The following is a 21,128-nucleotide window of genomic DNA, read 5'->3' as shown; positions in this document are numbered from 1 at the left end:
CTGAAAATCATTTGTTACTTAATAGGACCATTCTGGAATCAGAGGTTTGTTAGGTGACTGACTTTCATAACAATTTCAAATATGGTGGTCATTACTACAGTAGGGAGAATTTATGTGAAATTCTAATCATACAGATGATCTCTTTTAGGGCAACACATCCACGGGACTCTCACCTCTATTTCTGTCCCATTATGAAACTAAGAAAAGAACTAGCTAAGAGATCAGGAGATTTTTAACTCTGGAACCAGAATCCTGGGAACCGTTCACCTAACCCGGACCCTCTGAATAATGTCCACAAGAGATGGTCTATTCTGGGGCTGGAGGGATGGCTTAGTGGTTAAGGCCTTTGCCTAAGAAGCCTTAGGACCAAGGTTCGATTCCCCAGGACAGACATAAGCCCGATTACATAAGGGGCGCATGTGTCTGGAGTTCATTTGCAGTGGCTGGAGGTCCTGGCACACTCATTCTCTCCCCCCCTCTTTCTGTCTCTCTCTCCCTCTTTGTCTGTCACATAAATTAAAAAGAAAGAAATGGTTTATTCTATCCTTAAAAGAAATAAGCCTAGGTTTTTTTTTTTTTTTTTTTGAGGAACCCATCTTATAGCAGCTTTGATTACTAAACATCTTCTTTTGATTCATTAAAGGCTCTAGAACTTGTAATCAGTGATCAAATTCATTTTTCTTTGAAACCAAACAAAATAAGCTTTCTGCCTCTCCCAGCCATCTTGATAATGCTAGTAAGAGCTGTGGCACCCATGTTAGGAGCGCCTCTAACAACTCACTGCGCACTAACTGGCAAGTCCCCCAGGAGCCACGCAGTAAGGAAGGTTTAACAAGGAGACGGAAATATAGGAAAGTTCAGTGATTTCTTTATGTGCCACACACTTTAGGAAGCCTGAACTGGTCCAAGCTAGGCAATCTGGCTCCAGTTTGCTGCCTCGGGAACTCGCCTACTTGAACGCGGTGCCCTATTCTTCTCTTGCTCAGGCTGCCTACCTCTGGGACATCCCTTTCTCCATAAAGGGCTTCTGTGATTTGGGGTTCTTTATTCCTGTGATGAGGCTCAGCCCGGCTTCTTCTACAAGAAGCCTTACGGGCGGTGTTTCTCCACATTCTGAAAGAGGACTCCAGACCCTCTCTTCTACCTGCTGTTCTTTCCAGTAGCCTCCCCCTACCTCCCCTCCCCACCAGGCTGCAGGCCTTCTTCAGGGGGAGCCCCCCAACTCACCTGTGTGGACAAACATGTGCTTGACGTAGTTCTGCTTGGCCGTGAACGTCTTGTTACAGAGGGTGCATTCATAAGGCTTCTTTTCGCCTTGCCCGCTGGCTGTGCTGTGGCCTGCGGAGGGGGCCAGGGGCTGGGGCGCTGGCAGCTGGGCAGTGAAGGTGGACAGGCCCGGCTGGGACACTGTCACAAACTGGGTCTGCTGGCCTGCCAGGGGTTGTGGCAAGCTGAAGAGGAAGGGCTTGGGGCCGCTGCCTGCGGGCTGGGTAGTGAAGAGGGCTGGCAGGTAGGTGTTGCCAGCTGTGCCAATGACCTGTGTGTTGCTGGTCAAGGTCAGAGGCATCCTCAGGTTGCTGGTGAGGGTTTCCGTCTGGCGTAAGTAGAGCTGGGTACTTGGCAATGGCTGTCCGATGGACGTGTTGACCGAAGGCTGTTGCAGGACGCTTTTCTCGGAGCTGTTGCTGACCGTGACCACCGAGCTGTCCATGTCCACCTCGTTGCTGCTTTTCTCGGGCGAGGAGGCACCTGGTTCTAGCTGGTTGGGTTGGGCACCACCTTCCGCCGGGGTCTCCCCGGCCTGCTCGGGTTGGATGGGCTCCGCCTGGCCATCCCTGGCGGCTCCTGCGCCGAACTGCTGCTCCACCGAGTCGGGCTCGGTGCCGATGGACGAGCTGACCCCGGAGTCGAAGCTCTCGCCTTTGGGCTCGCTCTCGGTGCCCTCGGCTTGGTCGGTGTCTTCGGGGCACTCCTCGGACTCGTGGCGTTCCAGGATCTGCTGCCCGTAGCAGTCGTAGTCGTCCTCCATCTCCTGCTTGATGTGGATGTTGCCCACCAGGGTCTGGATGCGCACGGGCCGCGGCTGCTTGCGGCAGTGCGTGCTCTCGGGCGTGGTGGACAGGTAGCGTTCCATCTGCTGCGAGCGCTCGTGGATGCGGGTGATCCAGCTGGGGTCTTCCATGTGGTGGTCGCGGGGCAGGCCGAGCGCCGTCTCGTGGTGGCTGACCACGGCGCCGCTGTAGAAGGAGCGCTCCCCGCTGCCGTTCTGCATGGAGCACGCGTACAGCGCCGAGTAGATGCGGTCCACGCTGTGCTGCGGGTGGTGGCTCTGCAGGTAGCCCGACTCCGTGTCGCTGCTCTGGCCCGACGTGCCCGACTCCGGCGTGCCCCGCGGGGTGTCCTGGCCCGAGTCCTGGATGCCCGGGAACGCGTCGCCCACGTTCTGCGACACGATGCGCGTGCACTCGTCGATGACCGTCTTGATCTGCAGGATGCTGGCGGCCGTGAGGATCTGCAGCGCCTCGGACTGCGAGACCCGCAGCACGCCGCTGTACATGAAGTCGATGAGCTTCTGCACCGACTGCACCGACACCACGGACGGGATCTCGATGTCACTGTAGCCCAGCAGCAGCTTGTCCTGGAAGAAGGGGCTGCCGGCGGCCAGCACGCAGCGGTGCGCGCGCAGCATGCTCCCGTGGATGCGCACCGTCACGTCACAGAAGTGGCCACGGTTGCGTTGCTCGTTCAGGGTCTCGAGCACGGAATTGCTGAAGTTGTGAAGGTTGATGCTGTGAATGCGCTCGGTCATCCCCTTGCAACTGATGTCACCTGCAGTGCAACGGGCCAGAGACACAACGGGGGCTGGGTCAGAAACCGGGCACTGCATTCTGGCACCCAGGCCTCCTGAGTGAAGCCATCCCCGCCCTCCTGGCAGTCAGGGACACAGGTGGGCAGGTGGCAAACACAGCCCAGGCCATCTGCTGACGACCTGGAGTTTCTCCCACTTCCCACCTTGGTGCCCCTGCTGTTTTGAATACTGTATTCGTAGCAATCCCCCAGAAATCAGAAATGGAGCTCAAGTTGTCTGCTGAAGTTAATAACCAGATGGCCTCGTGCCTGCTTACACCTAGGACGTCAACAGGAACAAGGGAGAGACAAAGGAAAGACTTATTCTCAGAGAAAACGCCACCCGGCTTTGGACAGGCCTGAGCCCGAGTCCTCTGGGAACGTCTACACCCCCTGCAAGTTATAGAACTTCCTCATTTTATTCATATGCACTAGCAAAAGGCATTGTTTAAAATCCCCTCCTAGTTCTCAACGTGCTATATTACCATAACCCATATCATATATGCAAAAATTCTAGAAAAATTCAACCCCTACCAAGATGTCGTACAAACAGCTGCCACCACATTTCCAGATGACAGATGGGCTACAGAATGCAATGTGCACGTGGATGGGGCGTTTGCTGGCTGCTTCCTGTGCCTCCTCACCCTTCTCCTCATCTCTGACAGCCTGCTGAGCATTTCCTAGGGCAGCCACGTGTCACACAGTTGAGGTTTTCAGGCCCAGTGAAGAAGGAACCGTAAGGCCACAGCAGGCCGCACTGACCAGACCAAACTAGGTAATTCCATTTATCAAACTGAGCATTCTTAGAGGGAAGCCATGGACTGCTAATAATGAGGACAGGAGAGCTGGAGTAAACTGGAAGGGGGATACTCACTTATTCTATGAAATAGGATGCAATTATTAGAGGTAACAGGTAACTCTTTTGGTTTTTCGAGGTAGGGTATCGCTCTAACCCAGGCTGACCTGGAATTCGCTATGCAGTCTCAGAGTGGCCTCGAACTCAAGGTGATCTTCCCATCTCTCTTCCCTAGTGCTGGGAGGAAAGGTGTGCGCCACCACGCCGGGCAGTCAGAGCTATTAAATAGCTCCCAGGAGGAAGACAACAGTCAGCTATGTGAGGCTGTGCTAGCCTGACCCATTGCCCCCCCACCACCACCATATGTTTCACGCTGTGTAGATGAGTGATCGTGTTGGTAACATAAATTCGCAGAGAAGGAGAAGGTGGACTTGGCACTAAGTCTCAAGACCCTCAATTTTGCCTTCACAATTTGTGACAGTTTATTCTGATTGACTGTCAACTTGATTGGATCCAGTGCTGCCTAAGCAATTAGGAGGCACACCTCTGGGCGTGTCTGTGATGGTATTTCTAGAGATCATTTGATCTCTTGACAGTTTCATAACTGGAAGTCATTACTGGGAAAGGTTGGAGGTGTAAAGCCTCACTGGGGTGAGGAGGTCAGTGGGGGTGTTTCCTAGGCACTCGATCTTGTGTTAGATCTTTCCTGTGTTCTGACTTCTTGGCTTCCTATCCACAATGGAAGAGCTTTCTGGAACATATGCTTCCCCTGCCATAACTGGCATGTGGGGCCAAGCAACCATGAACTTGAACCCTCGGAAACCATGGGCCAAAATAAGTCCTTCTTCCCTCAAGTTGTTGCTGTCAGGTTTCGGTCATGACAGTAAGAAAAGCAGCTAAGTCCCGACTGAGCTATCAAGTTGAGAGAGGCAAGTCAACGGGCTTTGAAACGAGGGTCTCAGGTGTTCACTGCTGGTCTGTGACCTATATTCTGGTCTTGTGAGAAACAGCTCCCGAGGCGTCATCCTGCACACGGAAGGACTGCCTCCCCACTCGGGTTCCTTCTCCTCACACGCAGCGTGAAGGGCTTCTTAGGGGAGTCTGCGTGGTTCTACACTTGATCATTGCTTATGTTGTCTGGGCTTAATAAATATCTTCAGGCTTTGTGCTCACATTCCATGAGATGACCTGCATTAATTTAGGCAAGAGAACTTTGTTCAACCTCTATCAGGTGTATTATGCATCTGAAATTCTGTGTTAGGCTATAGCTTCTGTCTTTTTTCACTTGCAATAAGACAAATCTTCTTTGCCAAATTGACGTATCACTGCAAATCCCCTATAACTGTTTTAATATAAAAATCTGGCCCTTGGGCTGGAGAGAAGGCTTAGCAGTTAAGGCGCATGCCTGCGAAATTTAAGGATCCAGGTTTGATTCTCCAGGTCTCATATAAGCCAGATGCACATGGTGGTGCATGCATCTGGAGTTCGTTTGCAGTGGCTGGAGGCCCTGGCACACCCATTCTCTCTATCTTTCTGCTGGTCTGTAATAAATAAATAAAAATAAATCCTTAAAAAATATGGCCCTAGATGAAGGTACAAGTAACTGAGGAAAAGATGTCTGGGGACTCAGTCAAGAGACTAAATTTTCAGTTGTTGCTGAGTTCTTCTTGTATGTATGGCAGGACAATAGTAACAAGAGCAAACTTTTTTAAGCCTTATCATCTGTCAAGAACAGTCAAAAGTACTCTGTGTATAGTATCCCATTTGATTCTCAGAGCCTGCTCTCTGTCTTGGCTCTGAGAATTAAATGGCAATTTATAGGTGAGGAAATTGAGAAATGTGCTCAACACTGCACAGGTAGCTGGTAGCAGAGCTGGTGGGTGAGCCCACGTGATATGGCTGCGGAGACCCCTTCTTCACTATGTCACCAGCTTTGCCAGTGGGCGGGGGTTGGCATTAAAGTGCCCACGGATTTTCTGTAAGGCCAGTAGAGCTTTCCAACTGAAAGTTCTCCCACTAGCCTTCACATTTTCAGGCCTTGAGGATCTAATGTAGCCTTGATCATCTGACAAGAATACACACGTATATACATGTATATATGTACTGTGCATGTATCTACTTATATACATGGAACAGTGGAAGAAATAAAGCAACTTGTCTTGGCACTAAAATATAACTATTTCTATATATATAATTTCACTATTATAGAGGTCTCTCTTTCATTAAAAAAAAAGAAGGAAATAAAAATGGTTGTACACAGACAAAGAAGAATCACTATCTTTGGGTAGAGGGGCTTATTAAAGTATCATTTTCTCCATAGATGGGAACATTCTTTCAGCACCTGTTTGATCATAGCATTGGTAATAATGGTCACACTGGAGATGTACCTAACAAGCTGCCCTCTCACAATCTTTTGTTTGTTTGTTTGTTTTATTTTGTTTTTCAAGGTAGGGTCTCACTCTAGCCCAGGCTGACCTGGAATTCACTATGGAGTCTCAGGGTGGCCTCGAATTCAGCGATCCTCCTACCTCTGCCTCCCATTTACTGGGAATAAAGGCATGCGCCACTATGCCTGGCTCACAACCATTTTAATAGTTCACATATACACAGTATTTTATACAGTATACAATTCTTTAATATGTAACATTTGTTTACTGTAACAATTCTATATATATATATTTTTCAGTAGAGCTCATGTTGCTCTTATTTAAGGTAAGAGAAAGTTAGGGCTCTCAAAGTATATACCTGACTTGCCCAAAATTTTACAAAACTAGCAAGTGTCCACACTGTACTAAGGACCCAGCTTTGCCTACACCCTTTTCACTAAGAGCAGTGACCACTGCAAAATGAAAACCTGAACTGCCCAAAGATCTAAAGCCATCGTCATTCTCATAAAAAAGACACCGAAAGTTATGGCAGACTTTATCTTACAAATGAGAAACAGTGAACATCAAAAACTGTTATTTGCCGGGTGTGGTGGCACATGACTTTAATCCTGGCACTCAGGAGGCAGAGGTAGGAGGACTGCTGTAAGTTCAAGGCCACCCTGAGAGTATATAGTGAATTCCAGGTCTGCCTGAGCTACAGTGAGACCCTACCCCCCACAAAAAAAAAAAAAAAGGAAAACCAGAAAACAAAAAAACAACAAGAAAAACTGTTATTTTAAGTTACCTATTCACAAAGAAGTTCTTGAGGAAAAAAAATTCAACTGCTTGTTTGACCAAACTGAAGTGAAGATTTAGTCAACCTAAACAATCAGGTTCTTTGCTAAAATTTCTAAGTTACAACTAATGCAGTAATGTTGCCACCAAATTCATTAAAAACCACATAGGCAAATGGAAACCTGAACACAGATACAACCTGAAGTGATAAGCATTTAGATTCTCATGGACAAGGCTCTCAAACGCCACTCTGAGCGCCCTTGGCCCCACGCTGCAACGAGATGCCCTGAAAGGCAGAATCTCTTTTCACTGATAGGGTGCGGATGCGATGGAAGAGCTCTGCCCCTCCATTCAAGCACGCCTTATTCCTCCAGCACACAATGCAAGGCAATTCCTTTCCCAGGCTTGCTTTTATTTTTAACACTAATACAGTGGGAAAGTTTCTGCCACAGTTAAGGCGAAATTCAGGCTTTTGTGAACATGTCCTTTTCAACCAATGGGCATTAATGTATAGATTCCAATGGAATAAATCTGAAATACTCACTGTAGATCTGTCCCCCATTGAAAACAAATCTTGATTAGATGGTTATTCAAGAACTGTATAGGAAGGAATGATGTGAAAATGCTAACTCCATTCTTTCCTAGATTGGCACTGAATAGGCATTTGGGCTATTCAACACACACACACACTCACACACAGAAATCAAACTACCTCCCCCTCTCTATGAAATCCCAAACCTATATAAAAATCACCCAACTTCACACAGATTTTGTGTATTTGAGGATGCCACCCCACTCTAAGAAAAACCAAGTGGTGTGAACACAAAACTGATGGCAAAGAGAAAAAAAGTGATAAAAAAAATAGTTGATTTGTGCTTGTGTGTGTGTTTATTTGAAAAGAAAAACCTACCCTCCTTTCTATCAGAGAAAAAAGTCAGCCTGTGATGGCATTCACTGGAAACATTCAAGGAATTGCAGCACTGAAAGTGAGGATGCAATTATTCTAAGTGACTGTTCTGAGAGAGAGCGCAAATGGATGGAGCTGGAGCAGGGGTGAGTCCCCAAGGGAAAATGTGCCTGCGGACCCCGGTGTACGAGGGCCCTGCGCTCTGCTTTGTCGGAACTCTGCTCAGCAGGTCCCTTAAGCTGCAGGGGTCCAGGGATAGGGCTGAGCGTGAGAATAAAAAGCTGCCTGTGCGGAAGAGAACATGAACAAGAAAGGGAACCGCAGGCATTACAATCTCTTTTAATTAGGTGTGAAATCCAGGCCTTTCTCAGGCAGGACAGCAAAGGGATATATGAAGTGCGGGGAGTGCAAGGGTAAGAGGCTGCAGAGGGGGAGGGACATGTGAGGTTGCTGGGACTTGGGAGGAACCATCAGCTCTTAACATTAAAGCCAGTATGAAGTTTGGTCAAGCCAACAGGTCTAAGTCAAATAGCAGGGCCAAAATGTCCCTGAGCTTTCAATTTGAAGTACCAAGCTCAGAGGAGGTAAGTGGGTCAGCATGTGAACTAGGGAGAGGGATGGCCGGGCCCCAGCACCCTGCCTTATACTCTTTCCAGTCTTGAACGTTGATAATGTTAGTGTGGTAAGACTGCTGCTGTATCAGGAGGGGAATGGTGGGCGTAAGTGACTTCATATTGGTGCTGCTTGCCAAGCTAAGCTGCTCGAAAGGGTCACTAACTGTGGAGAAAGCAAGTACGTATTTTGGTAACTCAGTCCCTCTACCCCTGACAGAGATGATACCTTAGTGAGATCTACTTTGCCTAAGCACCAAGGTGATTTCACCAAGTGCTCGCTATCAGAGGAATGAAGTTTCCTTGGCAGAGGTTCCACCAGCCAGAGTAAACGGCTCTGTGTTCCCCCTACTTCCTCTCTCTCTCTCTCTCTCTCTCTCTCTCTCTCTCTGTGTGTGTGTTTCACTGGGGGCAGGCATCTTTACCATCTTTGGAAGCTGGCTGGGAACTCACCTGTGTAAGTAGGAGGAAGCAGGCAAAATACAACCCCTTTTTGTTACCTTGGATTCATTTGCTCTGCATATGCTAGCTGCCCTTACACTGAGCCCACACAGGCTTATAGCCTGTGGAAAGAAGGCTTGTGCCACCTTATCTACCCACCTTGGGTGAAAGGGGCATGCTCTTGGTTAGCTCTCACTGTGGGTTGTTATGATCTGGTTTGTAATGGCCTGTGTCTCCCCTCCGAAGGCTCATGTATTGAAGGATCTGCCTGAGGTTGGTAGATCCAAGTATTGAGATGTGATTGGATCATGACGGCTCTGATCAATCAACTCATTTATCAACTGATTGATTCACAAATTTGGCTCGATTCCTGGGAGGCAAGGGAAACTTTCAGAGGTGGGATCTAGTTGGAGGAAGTATTAGTGTACCCCTTCCTCTCTCCCTCTTCCTCCTCTCCTTTTGTGTTTCTCTCCTGGCCACCAGGAGTTAAGCAACTGTGCTCCACCAGGGCCGTGTTCCCTGAAGTTCTGCTCGACCACAGAGTAGGGACATCACAGCCAGCTGACCATGGACTGAAAGCTTTGAAATTGTGAGCCAAAATTAGCCTTTTTTTCCTCTTAAGATATTCTCTCAGGTATTTGTCACAACAACAAACTAGCATAAACATTATCTTAAAGATTATATAAGTTTACGTTGTAGGAACCAATAGGGATTTCAGCACATTACTTAGCCATCCATGGCAAAATTCTTCGAATAAAATAGAAATCAACTGTTCAACCTTCATAAATGTGACTTTCAGATATATTCCCAGGAAGGAACTACCTACCTATAGAGGTAAGATCTACCTACATCAGTGGAGGGCTGCCTGAATATGTTTTTGTAAGCACTGTTTGTTATTTTGGCTAGGTAAAGTCATTAAAATTATTCATTTATTTAAACTGTTTATAATACCCTTCTACCTATGATCTTAATACTGTACTTGGATATGTCTTTAGTATTACTTGGATTTCATTCATTCATGGGACATCTTTAGGGAATACTATAAGAATTTAAGATCTTTAGCATGTGGGCGTTAGGGCGGTACCTATAGTTTTCATGAATGTGTTTGTATTTTCAGAGAGGTCAGGTCAAAAACTTAAGAATCAGAAAAGACGCCTATATTTTCTCCAAACTAAGTACCCCTGAATTGAGATTCGACAATCTCTCTTTAAGCTGCTCTTGACTACTTTCAAAGACCCTAGGGCTGAAACTGATGCAGACTTCCTGGCCCATATGTTGCATCATCAGCTGAGCTAACACTCTCCATGAACTTATCTATAGCTATTATGTTCTATAGGGTAAACAATCTTCAGCAAACTGAAAAAGTTACTTTTCAGAAAAGAATGGCTAATAACAACAGCAGCAGCACATTCAAATGAAAAATAAATGCAGATAATAAAATACTAATGCTAGTTGAAATCTGAGGGGTGAGGACAGCTATGCTGTTTCCAACTGTTAATTATTATTTGGCTTTACAGAGTTTCAGTTTCTCTCATTTAGCTCAAAATTTTAAATTAAGTGTGTAATACTCTCTAGGATGGAGGAGAACGTGCCTGGCTATATGTCTACAGTCACAAATGCAACTGACTTACTAAGTCACTTTACAAATAGTTCAATTTGCTTATTTGCATATGGGTATGTGGGCCATGCTGTGCTTGGGTCAAGGTGTCTGAGCTCCACCTTCTTTGAAAGAGGACCTCTTGCTATTGCAAATGAACTGCCCGACTGAAAATGAACATCAGATTAGGTGGCCCACCAGCTTCAGGTCTCCTGGCTGCATTTTCTCCTGTCATAAACTCACTGGGATCACTGATGCATAAGCCACTTTGCATCTGGCTTTGTGTGGGTACTGGTGAATTGAACTCAGGCTAGCAGGCTTTGTAAGCAAGCACCTTTGACTCTGACCTAGGATCCCCTCCAACCCAGAAGTTTCTCTTGAGGTTGCTTACATCTTCACTAGTTCATTTATTAAGAATACCACAGTGTGGGCTGGAGAGATGGCTTAGCGGTTAAGCGCTTGCCTGTGAAGCCTAAGGACTCCGGTTCGAGGCTTGGTTCCTCAGGTCCCACGTTAGCCAGATGCACAAGGGGGCGCACGCGTCTGGAGTTCGTTTGCAGAGGCTGGAAGCCCTGGCGCACCCATTCTCTCTCTCTCCCTCTATCTGTCTTTCTCTCTGTGTCTGTCGCTCTCAAATAAATAAATAAATTAATTAATTAAAAAAAAAAAGAATACCACAGTGTAAACGGAACTGTAAGATTTATACATGAACTGAAATCTAAAAGAATGGAAGAACTTCATCAAAAAGGACTTGATATTTGAAGCGTATCAAACAACCAATGTCTACAGCTCAGTGGTCAATAAATGTTCATTCTACTTTTTGGATTCTGTGGATATCATTGCTGCTTATGACCCTCTTAAGGCTCTGTTTAGGATGGGACCTCAGAATAAGATTTAAGCCACATTTTAGCAGTTAGGAAAATTTCATGGTATGCTTTCCTAGAGAAAATTTCCTCCAGCCTTAGGGTATTGCTAATTTCTTATTTTACCACTATTCTGATTGTGAATCTGTGGTTATCCAAACCACATTTTCTATATCATTATTAAGAACTGAAATGTTGTTTTAAGTAAGCCTAAATGTCCTATTCATTTGTACCCAGTACTTGCTATTTCATAGATGTCTAATCAGCAGAGTACCATCAGTGTACTGGACCAGTGTGCTATTTTGTGGTAGGGAAAGCAATCGGGCTTGGGGACACAGGAACCTGAGGAAGGAACGATGGTGAGGGTCTATGACTAGCTTTACTTGGTAAAAGTGAACTGATTGTGGTGGGCCTTGTGGATAAGTATGGGGGGAAGGCATTTGTTAGATCAATAGCTGTTTAACAAGTAGCAGGGCATGTGTTAATTTGCTGAAGCAATGAAACTACATCTTGTAAATCACTACAATTTGAGTCGGTTAAACTTTTAATAATCACTAACATTCTCCAGGATCCATCTGTGTTCTGCACATGCCAAATAGAAAAACTGAATGAGGATGTGGTGAGAATCGCCACACAGGCTTCTTTCAAGTCCTTGATGGTGGCATTAATCTCCGCAAACCCTCCAGGGACATGCTGCTTTTGATTTACCATTTTCCTAGGTAAAGGCAGCTCTAATGGTTTCCATTTGGCATTTTGCAGCAGAATGGTCCATACTCCACTGGTAAGGGCACCAATGTGGGCATGCTGCCAGATGCTAAGTATATCTATTGTAATTATACATTCTAGAAGCAGGGAAATGTAGACCAGATAGATATGGGGACCCACTGCAAATCAGACTTGAGCTGAAACTCCATCATCTGATCTTTCTTTGTTTTTTAAAAAATATTTGTTTATTTGAGAGAGAGAGAGAGAGAGAGAGAGAGAGAGAGAGAGAGAGAGAGAGAGAGAGAGGAGGATGGAGGAAGGAGCAAGGGAACAAAGAGAGAGAGAGAGAGAATGAGAACCTGCCACTGCAAACAAACTCCAGAAGCATATGCCACTTTGTGTATCTGGCTTTATATGGGAACTGGAAATTGAACGTAGGCCATCAGCAAAAAACTTTAATTAATGAGCCATCTCTCCAGCCCCCCCATCATCTGAGCTTGTTCAGTCCCTACTCTGGAGAGTGAAGGAGGTGTTTTGAGTCTCTTGGAACCAACAGAGTCCAAAACATTTGACTGTGTCCCTTTCCCCAATGTACAGTTACCTTGGCTGAAGGAATGTTATTCCTTTTAGGAAAGGACGGGGAAAAGATTAATGGTATACATTCTAGGTCTTATCCTGGGAACCTTTCTCCAGGGATTCCAGCTGGCTCTGCCTCTTTTAAGCTGCCTCGGGTCTGGGAACTGTGCTTCTCTTGTTTTGATGGGTTGAGGTAGAGGCGTGCTTATTTCACCTGGAAGTTTTCTGTTTATGCAGATCAAGGAAGGATTTGGTAGGCTTCCTTTCTGTTGCACTTGTAGGAACGTGGGGATTCATGAGCCAATGCCAAGGATCCACACAACTCAGACTCTTCTCGGTGCTTTGCCTCTGCCGTCCACTCTGCAGCTATGCCTGTCCCGCCTGTCGCTGCTGAGGGCCACCATTTGGCCCTTGTCTCCTCAGGACCCGGATTTCCCCATGGTACCTAGGTTTTCTGTTTGAGACACGGGATTCCCACTGACAGGCCTGGCCTACACGGACCCACGGTCACGGAGCTCGTCAGGGATGCCGGGGCTTCTCCCGTGGGTTGATTTTGCAAAGTGCTGGGCCTATCTTTTGGATTCTCCCAGTGTGAAACAAAAGGGAAATCCACTCTACTACTAGCATTTCAGCCTCCCTAAGCCTTTGAAATTCTTCCTCAGGCCATCTCGAATTCACTCATGTTGGCCTCTTTTGGCCCATGTTTCTGGAAAACAAGCCAAACTAACTGCTAGTGCCTTTTTAAAAAAATTTCTACACCGCAACACGAAATTCAAAATCTCTGCTTCATGGGCCCATAGTGATAAATTCACCCAGCCTGTGGCTGCTGTGCAGCCCAGCTTCATGAAGGCTCTCTGGGTTCCCAGCACATGGCTTTCGGGCACCCTGAAATACCACTCCTGCTGCCAAGATGCTCACGAGGAAGCCCTCCAAGGAGTGGTGAAGGAAGACACCAGAGGAGACTGTCCAAGCTGTCAGCTAAAGCCACATCTGCAGAATAGGAAGGTGGCCGAGAGGGAAGCAGGAAAGGATAAACCCTCGGGTTTATTATTATTTATTATATTACTCATTGAGGGAGAATCTCTCCCATCTGTCACTCAGTCTCACATGTTGACTTCCTCGGGAAATGCACTTATGGCCACACTTAAAACAATGCTTTTTAGGTTTCTACGCTGTCCTTGACTCAGTGAAGTTAGCATTTGAAATTAACCATTCTAAAATGTTTCCTGAATGTCTATACTTTGAGCATTTGATTCCAGTGAAATAAAACATTGAGACTTAACTCTCTTACAGTATAAGCTTGTACCAGCTGAGTTTTAACTATCTGAACAAAAGCTAGGTAGATAATTCCAGACAACACTCTGAAAGATACCTATTCTCTCATTCCAAAGTTGAAATGAAATGGCTTCTTGAGGAGGGAAGACCTGCTGGGATTAAGGAGGAAAGTCACTGAAATCTGAGGCCAATGCCTTTAAATCCTCTTACATTGTAAACCTTTGAGCCACCTTTTAGGAGTTATGGGTGTTTTTTTTTTTTTTTTTCTCCTAAAGCTCTTTCCTTACAAATTTAGCTGCTGCCCTATTGTAACCTTTCCCATTGTTCACTAAATCTGAAGAACAAAAATGCAGAGGTTCTACATCTGTGGGTGAGATACAAAGCTGAACACGAGGCCCTACTTAAATTCACAGAGTTATAGAGTTGGAGGCTGGCTTCAGGTGGGCCTCAAATTACAGTTAAAGAATCCAGGTCCCTCCAAATGGCTGAACCTTCACCAGGTCCTTACAGGAAACACCTGAACCACAAGACACTGGAGAGGGTAGGATCAAGTCTAACCCAAATCTTCTACATCTTCCCTCCCTCCCTCTCCCCCTCCATCTCTCTCTCCCTCCTCTCTAACTCTTGTATATTAGTCTATTTTTTCCTCATTTTCTTATTGGGCACTGACCTGCAACTCTTAGTACCAGCATGGGGCTGTCATCCACAATGAGCTTTTGATCAGAGAAACCTACAAGGTTTCCTAAAAGAATGACAGATTTCTGTCAGAGTACTTGATGACCCACCAAAGGTCAGTGGTAAGACCCTATTGCTGAAGACTCCATATGCAGCTGACACGTAAAATGGAATGGCATGGCTGGAATCCATGAGAGAGTCAGTTCCCAGACAGTCAGCGTGTCTAGTGCCAGAAGGCGCTACATGGACGACTGGGGGAGATGACCAATATCTGTCTAAGCAACTCATGGTCTAACCTACTTAGCAACAAATAACCTGTTGTGATGCCCACACAAATGCAATAGTGGCACACAGCCATGGTGGGGAACCAACTGCTCTTGATTTGTCTAACTGATCCCTTCAGTGGTACGGGACCCATAGCTGGAGCTGGGAAACAAGTTAGAACCATATCCAAACATAAGCCCACTCTCCAATACCAAGCTACCATCAATCATGGGGTACAAGAGGGCCTACACCTATTAAACTCTCTATAAAAAAAGTAAGGGTTATCTCATTTCTCCTGGTGCTAACTTACTCTCCGTTGGAGAATCTGCTTCTCTTTTTCAGATAGATGCAGATCCTAAGGAGAGAGCAACCCCATCATACCTCAAAAGGGCCCTGACTGAAACTAAGGAAAATTGGTGAAACAGGCAAGGGTGCTGTTTTCCTAATGAACCGGATACCAGCACAAGGGGAAGGAGACCAACACAGAGAAAAATCAACTCCTACCAAATCTGAGAGCCAGAGCCTCAGAGGCCCCCAACACCTCATCACTGGAGCAGACCAAAAATGAACCCAACATGGCTCAGGGAAATTTTGCAGAAGAGGTGGCGGAAAGAATGTCAGAGCCACATGTTGGGGCATAATATGCAGAGACATTTATTGTACCAATAACTGTGGGCTAACTCCACAATGCACGGCCCATATACCTCAACAAGGAGGGGCCATTTGTGAGGGGGTAGGTCAAGGATGAGCCTAATAATGGTACAAACTGCCTGCATTTGCTGAATAGAAAACTAATAAAAAAAACACTAAAAGAAAAGTATTTGTCATGATGAGAATGGAAAGAGGATTATTAGGGGAAACAAAAGTGGCAGAGAGCATGAAGGGTGAATATGTTCAATATATATGATACACTTGAATGAACATATCTATATGAAATTCATTACTATACAATGAGTATATGCCAGTAAAATTTTTGATAATTTTATTTTTTTTCATTTTTGTGACAGTGCATGTGTATATATGTGAGCAAGCACCTTTAAGCACTGAGTCATCTCCCCAGCCCCTGTTTATATATGTGTATGAGGGGGATGCACATGCCTTAGCACACGTGAAGACTGTCTCCATTTTCCTTTTTGAGATACTGTCTCTCTTATTGCTGCTTTTGCTGATTGATAGTCTAGTCTAGCTGATTTATGTTCTCCTGGATGAGCTTCCCATTGTTGGATGAGCATTGATATTACAGACACATGTGCTACCTTTGTGTGGCTTTATGTTGGTGCTGGGAAATTGAACTTGGGTTGGCAGACTTGCAAACAAGTGTCTTTAATTTCTGAGCAATCTCTCCAGCCCTAAACATACATACATACAGACAGACAGACAGATACACACACACACACACACACACACACACACACACACACACACATATAGGCATTACTGGTATAGGGTAAAACACTGCTCTCTGATTGGCTTTGAGGCCTGTTCCACAGGAAGTACTGAAAACCTGGTCAAAAGCTTATACTGTTGCATGGCTAAATGTATATGCTATATCTATTACTTTGCTTTGTAAATATTTTGCTTATGCTCATAAATTAGTTCTTGTAAAAGAAAAAAAAAAAAGAATCCAGGCTCCTTACTTTATTGGAAAAGAGATACAAACTTCAGAGGTTGAGGCTAGTGAGCTGGTTTGGCAGCTATAGGTGCTTGCCCAAGTTTGAGTTTCCAAAACATACATAAAGCCAATGGCAGAGTGGCCCAAGTGTCTGTAATTCCCAATGTGCCTATGGTAACAGGAGGAGAATCCGCAAGCTCATGTGCCAGCTAAATGGGAGACCCTGTCTCACAATAGGAAGGAGAGGACAAACATCCCAAGTTGTCCCCAGACCTCCACATATGCACCATTGCACATCCACACCCATACACACACACACACCACCACCACCACCAGTAGCAGCAGTAACAGCAGCAACAAATTTAAGAAATGTTCATTCAGGGGTAGACAGGTGGCTCATTGGTAAATGTGCTTCCTTGCAAGCTTGTTAAGCTGAGTTCAATCCTCATTGCCCACAGAAAGCCAGAAGCAAAGTGGCGCACATGTCTATAATCCCAAGGTGGAATCATGGGAAGTCCGAAGCTCAGAAGCTGTAGCGGCAACACATGGAAAGTCCTGGTCTCAAAAGGCAGTGTGAGGAGAGTGATAAACACCCTGAGGTTGTCTTCTGACCATGTGCATGCTGTGCTACATGCATGCACATACATGTGCATAAATCACACACACACATACACACACACACACATGCACTCATGCATGCACACAAATAAATAATAGTCAAAATAAGAAAATAAATGCTCACTCAAAACTAGCACCAGGCTGTAGAGATTGCTCAGTGGTTAATGTGCTTATTGGCAAAGTCAAAGGACTCAGGTTTGATTCTCAGCACTCAAGTAAAGGCAGATGCACAAGGTGGCCCATGCATCTGGAGTTCATCTGCAGTGGCTGGAGGCCCTGGTGCACCCATTCTGTCTGTCTTTCTCTCTCTCAAATAAATAAATAAAATATTTTTAAAAATCGCTTTCTTACTTGTCTGTTTTCCTTTGAGTTTCTATATACATCGTATTATTTTAAAATAAAAAACAAAATAAAAACATAAAATTTTAACTTAAGTCTAAGGAGACAATAATATTCTTTTTTATTTTCATTTTTAAATATATAGAGAGAGAAGAGAGAGAGAAAATTGGCACGCCAGGGCCTCAGCCACTGACATCGAGCTCCAGATGCTTGCACCACCTAGTGGGCATGTGCGACCTTGCGCTTGCTTCACCTTTGTGTGTCTGGCTGATGTGGGAGCTGCAGAGTTGAACATGGGTCACTTAGGCTTCGCAGGCAAGTGCCTTAACTGCTAAGCCATCTCTCCAGCCCAAGACAATAATATTATTTCAGAAAGTATCAACCAATAAGAATTATATAAATTAAATTTTGAGCTATAAAAACTTTTTATCTAGAATTCTGTGAAGGATAAAACAGAATTCCATAGTGTCATATAAACATTTTGTTTTTTCAGGGGAAGGGGGCCTCAAACTAGCTATGTGGCTGAGGATGATCTTGAACTTCTGCTCCTCTTGCTTCCATCTCCTTAGTGCTGGGATTGCAGGTACATACCACCACACACAACTTAAAAAAAATTGTTCTTATTGTTATTGTTATATTTTATCAGAGAGGGAGAGAGAGCATTGGCGCGCCAGGGCCTCCAGCCACTGTCGTCAAGCTCTACACACGTGCACCGTCTTGTGCTGATGTGCGACCTCATGTGCTTGTGGCACATTGTGATCTGGCTTATGTGGGACCTGGAGAGTCGAGCATGAGTCCTTAGGCTTTGTGGGCAAGTGCCTTAACTGCTAGGCAATCTCTCCAGCCAGTTGTTTTATGTGGTGCTGGGGATGGGATTGAATCTAGGACGTCATGCATGCTGGGCAAGCACTCTACGAACTGGGCCACATCCCTAGCTTATGAATCAGCTTTCTAACTAAAATTATCACGGGGCTTCCCGAGCCACAGAATTTCCTTCTTCACTGCGCTCAAACTTCCTATAAGCGGTTTTCAGATTCATGCTCAAATGCTTTCTGCTTGAGTCTTCCTGAAAATAACCCCACCTCTGATGTGACAACTAGTTTTCAAATATAGCAGTGTTGGCAGGAGGAAGCTAAAGACTAGTTTCTTTGTGGAAGTTGTGGGCTTGAACCAGGTTAGACTGTTTTACTGAAGAGTGAAGACCCTCTATCTTAAAGTAATAGTAAAAAAAAGTGTGTGTGGGGGGAGCTGTTTTGCTAGATAAATGGTTAAATGGCATCACAGAGGTGACTGGATGGAACAATTTAAGAGGGCAGTTGGCTCTCATTTGTCTACTTATGATGACCCATTATAGAACCAGGCACAGAGGGGTAAGAAGTGGGAGTGTAGGGGCTTTGGAGGGAATATGCTCAAAGTACATTATGTATTTATGTGATGATATCCTTATGCTACCCAGCACCCCTTGCTATGAGTATATACCAATGGGGAGCTAATCTTCAAATGTAAAATCAAACAAAACAGAACATGTAAGTTCTTTTCTCCCTGGTCATGGCATAAAAATGATTCTAAAATGTGTTGCCGGGTAGAACTCAAACCATTATTAGGCACTGGTGGATAAGTGAGGCAGAAAGCATATATCATCATTACCCTAGTAAAGATGATTTATTTTAAAGTTATCATATTTTTTACACACACATAGTCTCTACATTTTCCATAGTGTTTATGATATTATTTACAGATTAGAGTCAAGAAGACACTGAACTCTAAGAGTCTTCTGTACTTATTCTTATTAACTTGTCTTACTTTGTCAGTTTGGCTTGGTTTGATTTTCAAAGTATTCCCTCAAATAAAAATCTCTGCATTGATTCAAGATACTTGTTCTTTTGCTGGTTCCAGAATACATGGCATTTCTTTTTCCCTCTTCTCCTTCTTGTGGTGTTGGAGCTCACTAGGGTATGTATGCTAGGCAGGCTCTCTGGCACCGAGCTTCACAGCCCTGCACTACGTTCATTCTTCACCATCTTCCGCTGAATGTGTAACGAGTTCGGAAGTGACTGTGATCTCTCTGGTTATCAAATGCCATGCATCTTCCACAAAACTTACAGTTCTTCCTTTCCCGTGAAGGTCAGTATGGTTGCTACAGTTCATCCTACGTTCTTCTTTTCCTTGTTCCAACTTATTGGCAAGGTGGTAAGTGGAGCCATTAATATCTGGCTTGTTCTCATGGGATCAGAAAACTTGTCTAAGCTAATTCCTCTCTTCCTCTTCCTATAGATAGAAAATGCCCAATCTTCCTATACCCATCTGGGCTCTACTTCCAGGGGTATTGTGGGCTCAAACCCCATTAAGTCCTAAAAGACAGGGTTTTCTTTGCTAATTTGGGCTTCTACAAGGAATTAATTTAGGCCCTCTCTGGGATGTGGAGGGGGAGGCCAATGCGTTGTGAGTTAGATTGCAGCAATATTACATGGAGGAAAATTGTAAGCTTCCTTTAAAATACCAAAGGCAGCTAAGTGTGGTGGCTCTGCTTATCTTAGCACTTGGGAGGCTAAGCTGGGAGATGTTGGAGACTGGACTCCACAGTGAGGCCGTGTCTCACCAGTAAGAACTAAAACAAAACAAAAATGAAGAGTCAGTCTCTTTACTTGCACCCAACTCTTCTTGGGGATATTTCTTGGCACACTTTTGGAGACCAGACATAAGGAGGCACTCACCATCTTGAGAGAAACAATGATCTTCTGGGGTCTGGGGCTACACTTGGTGCTGAAGACCACGTAAAGGCATCTGTGAGTAGAGTGACGGAAATGCTTTCTGCAAGGACAAGGGCCAGCAGCGTCTCTGGGGGGTGATCACTGATGGAGACTGCCACGGACTGAAGACTTGACCACTCTCTAGATCTTGTGAGTTTGTATAATATGAGGGAATCATGAGACCTTACTGTCCTTCTGGCCAACATGGTGTCAGGAATCCCAGGTTGAATTTTCTTTAGGAAAACAAGGGAACACCCTCCTGAATGGTGAGATATAGATCTGAACTGTCTACATATGTGCCATATAATTTCAATTAACAGATTAATGTCTCCCTCTCTTTTTTCATTTGTGCCTGTCTTATCTGTAGAAGATGACTTTAGCTTTCTGAAGGCCAGTCTCTTACTTTGTCATAACTATTTCTATAAAGTCAATCACAAATAGAGGCAACTGGATCCCTATTATTGCCCTGACATTTCTTTACACTCTTGTCTGATCAGCTCTTCATTAAACCTTGCACACACATGCTGACAGTAAGTGGGAAGCTCAGAGGACCCACTTTTTCCAAGGTGTGCCTACTTGCTATAGTGCCAGGAGGTCCTTTCCTTATAATCCCTGAAGGTCTGGATAATGTTCTTCCCATTTTTCATTTAGTGAATCACCAATGTTCTTTGTTCAATATGAACTTAAAGTCTAATACCACTGGTTTATGCATTTATTTCATATCCCACATATGCCATACTATCCCCATCTCCCTGACTCTATTTGTCCCGAGAGACAGCTCACTGGGTCCTCTTTTGTGTGTGTGTGTGTGTGTTTGAGGTAGGGTCTCACTCTAGCCCAGGCTGACCTGGATTTCACTAAGGAGTCTCAGGGTGGCCTTGAACTCATGGTGATCCTCCTACCTCTGCCTCCTGAGTGCTGGGATTAAAGGCGTGCGCCACCATGCCCAGCACACTGGGACCTCTTATACAATGAAGATTCAGTAGACCCCAAAACGGAGCTACACTTGTGGGAAGACACAGCCAATCTGTGAAGTGAGATGAAGCAATCAGGCCCAACTCCTCTCACTCTTGCCTAACCCAGGGAAGCTG

The 21,128-nt window shown here is 45.2% G+C and overlaps 1 protein-coding gene across 10 annotated transcripts in view; it reads right to left on the bottom strand.

Annotated features, from left to right (window-relative positions):
- Zbtb20 (zinc finger and BTB domain containing 20) overlaps positions 1–21,128 on the bottom strand; it is a 770,503-nt gene that overhangs the window by 9,809 nt on the left and 739,566 nt on the right. For all 10 annotated transcript variants that reach the window (XM_045146702.1, XM_045146709.1, XM_045146703.1 and 7 more), the window contains one exon: positions 1,228–2,829. In XM_045146702.1, coding sequence (XP_045002637.1) covers positions 1,228–2,829 — 1,602 coding nt within the window. The remainder of the gene's footprint in view (positions 1–1,227; positions 2,830–21,128) is intronic.

This window comes from Jaculus jaculus, chromosome 4 (genome assembly GCF_020740685.1).
Source record: "Jaculus jaculus isolate mJacJac1 chromosome 4, mJacJac1.mat.Y.cur, whole genome shotgun sequence".
NCBI classification, from domain to species: domain Eukaryota; kingdom Metazoa; phylum Chordata; class Mammalia; order Rodentia; family Dipodidae; genus Jaculus; species Jaculus jaculus.
The sequence above is the reverse complement of the archived record's forward strand: the minus strand, read 5'-3'. Positions and strand labels throughout refer to the sequence as shown.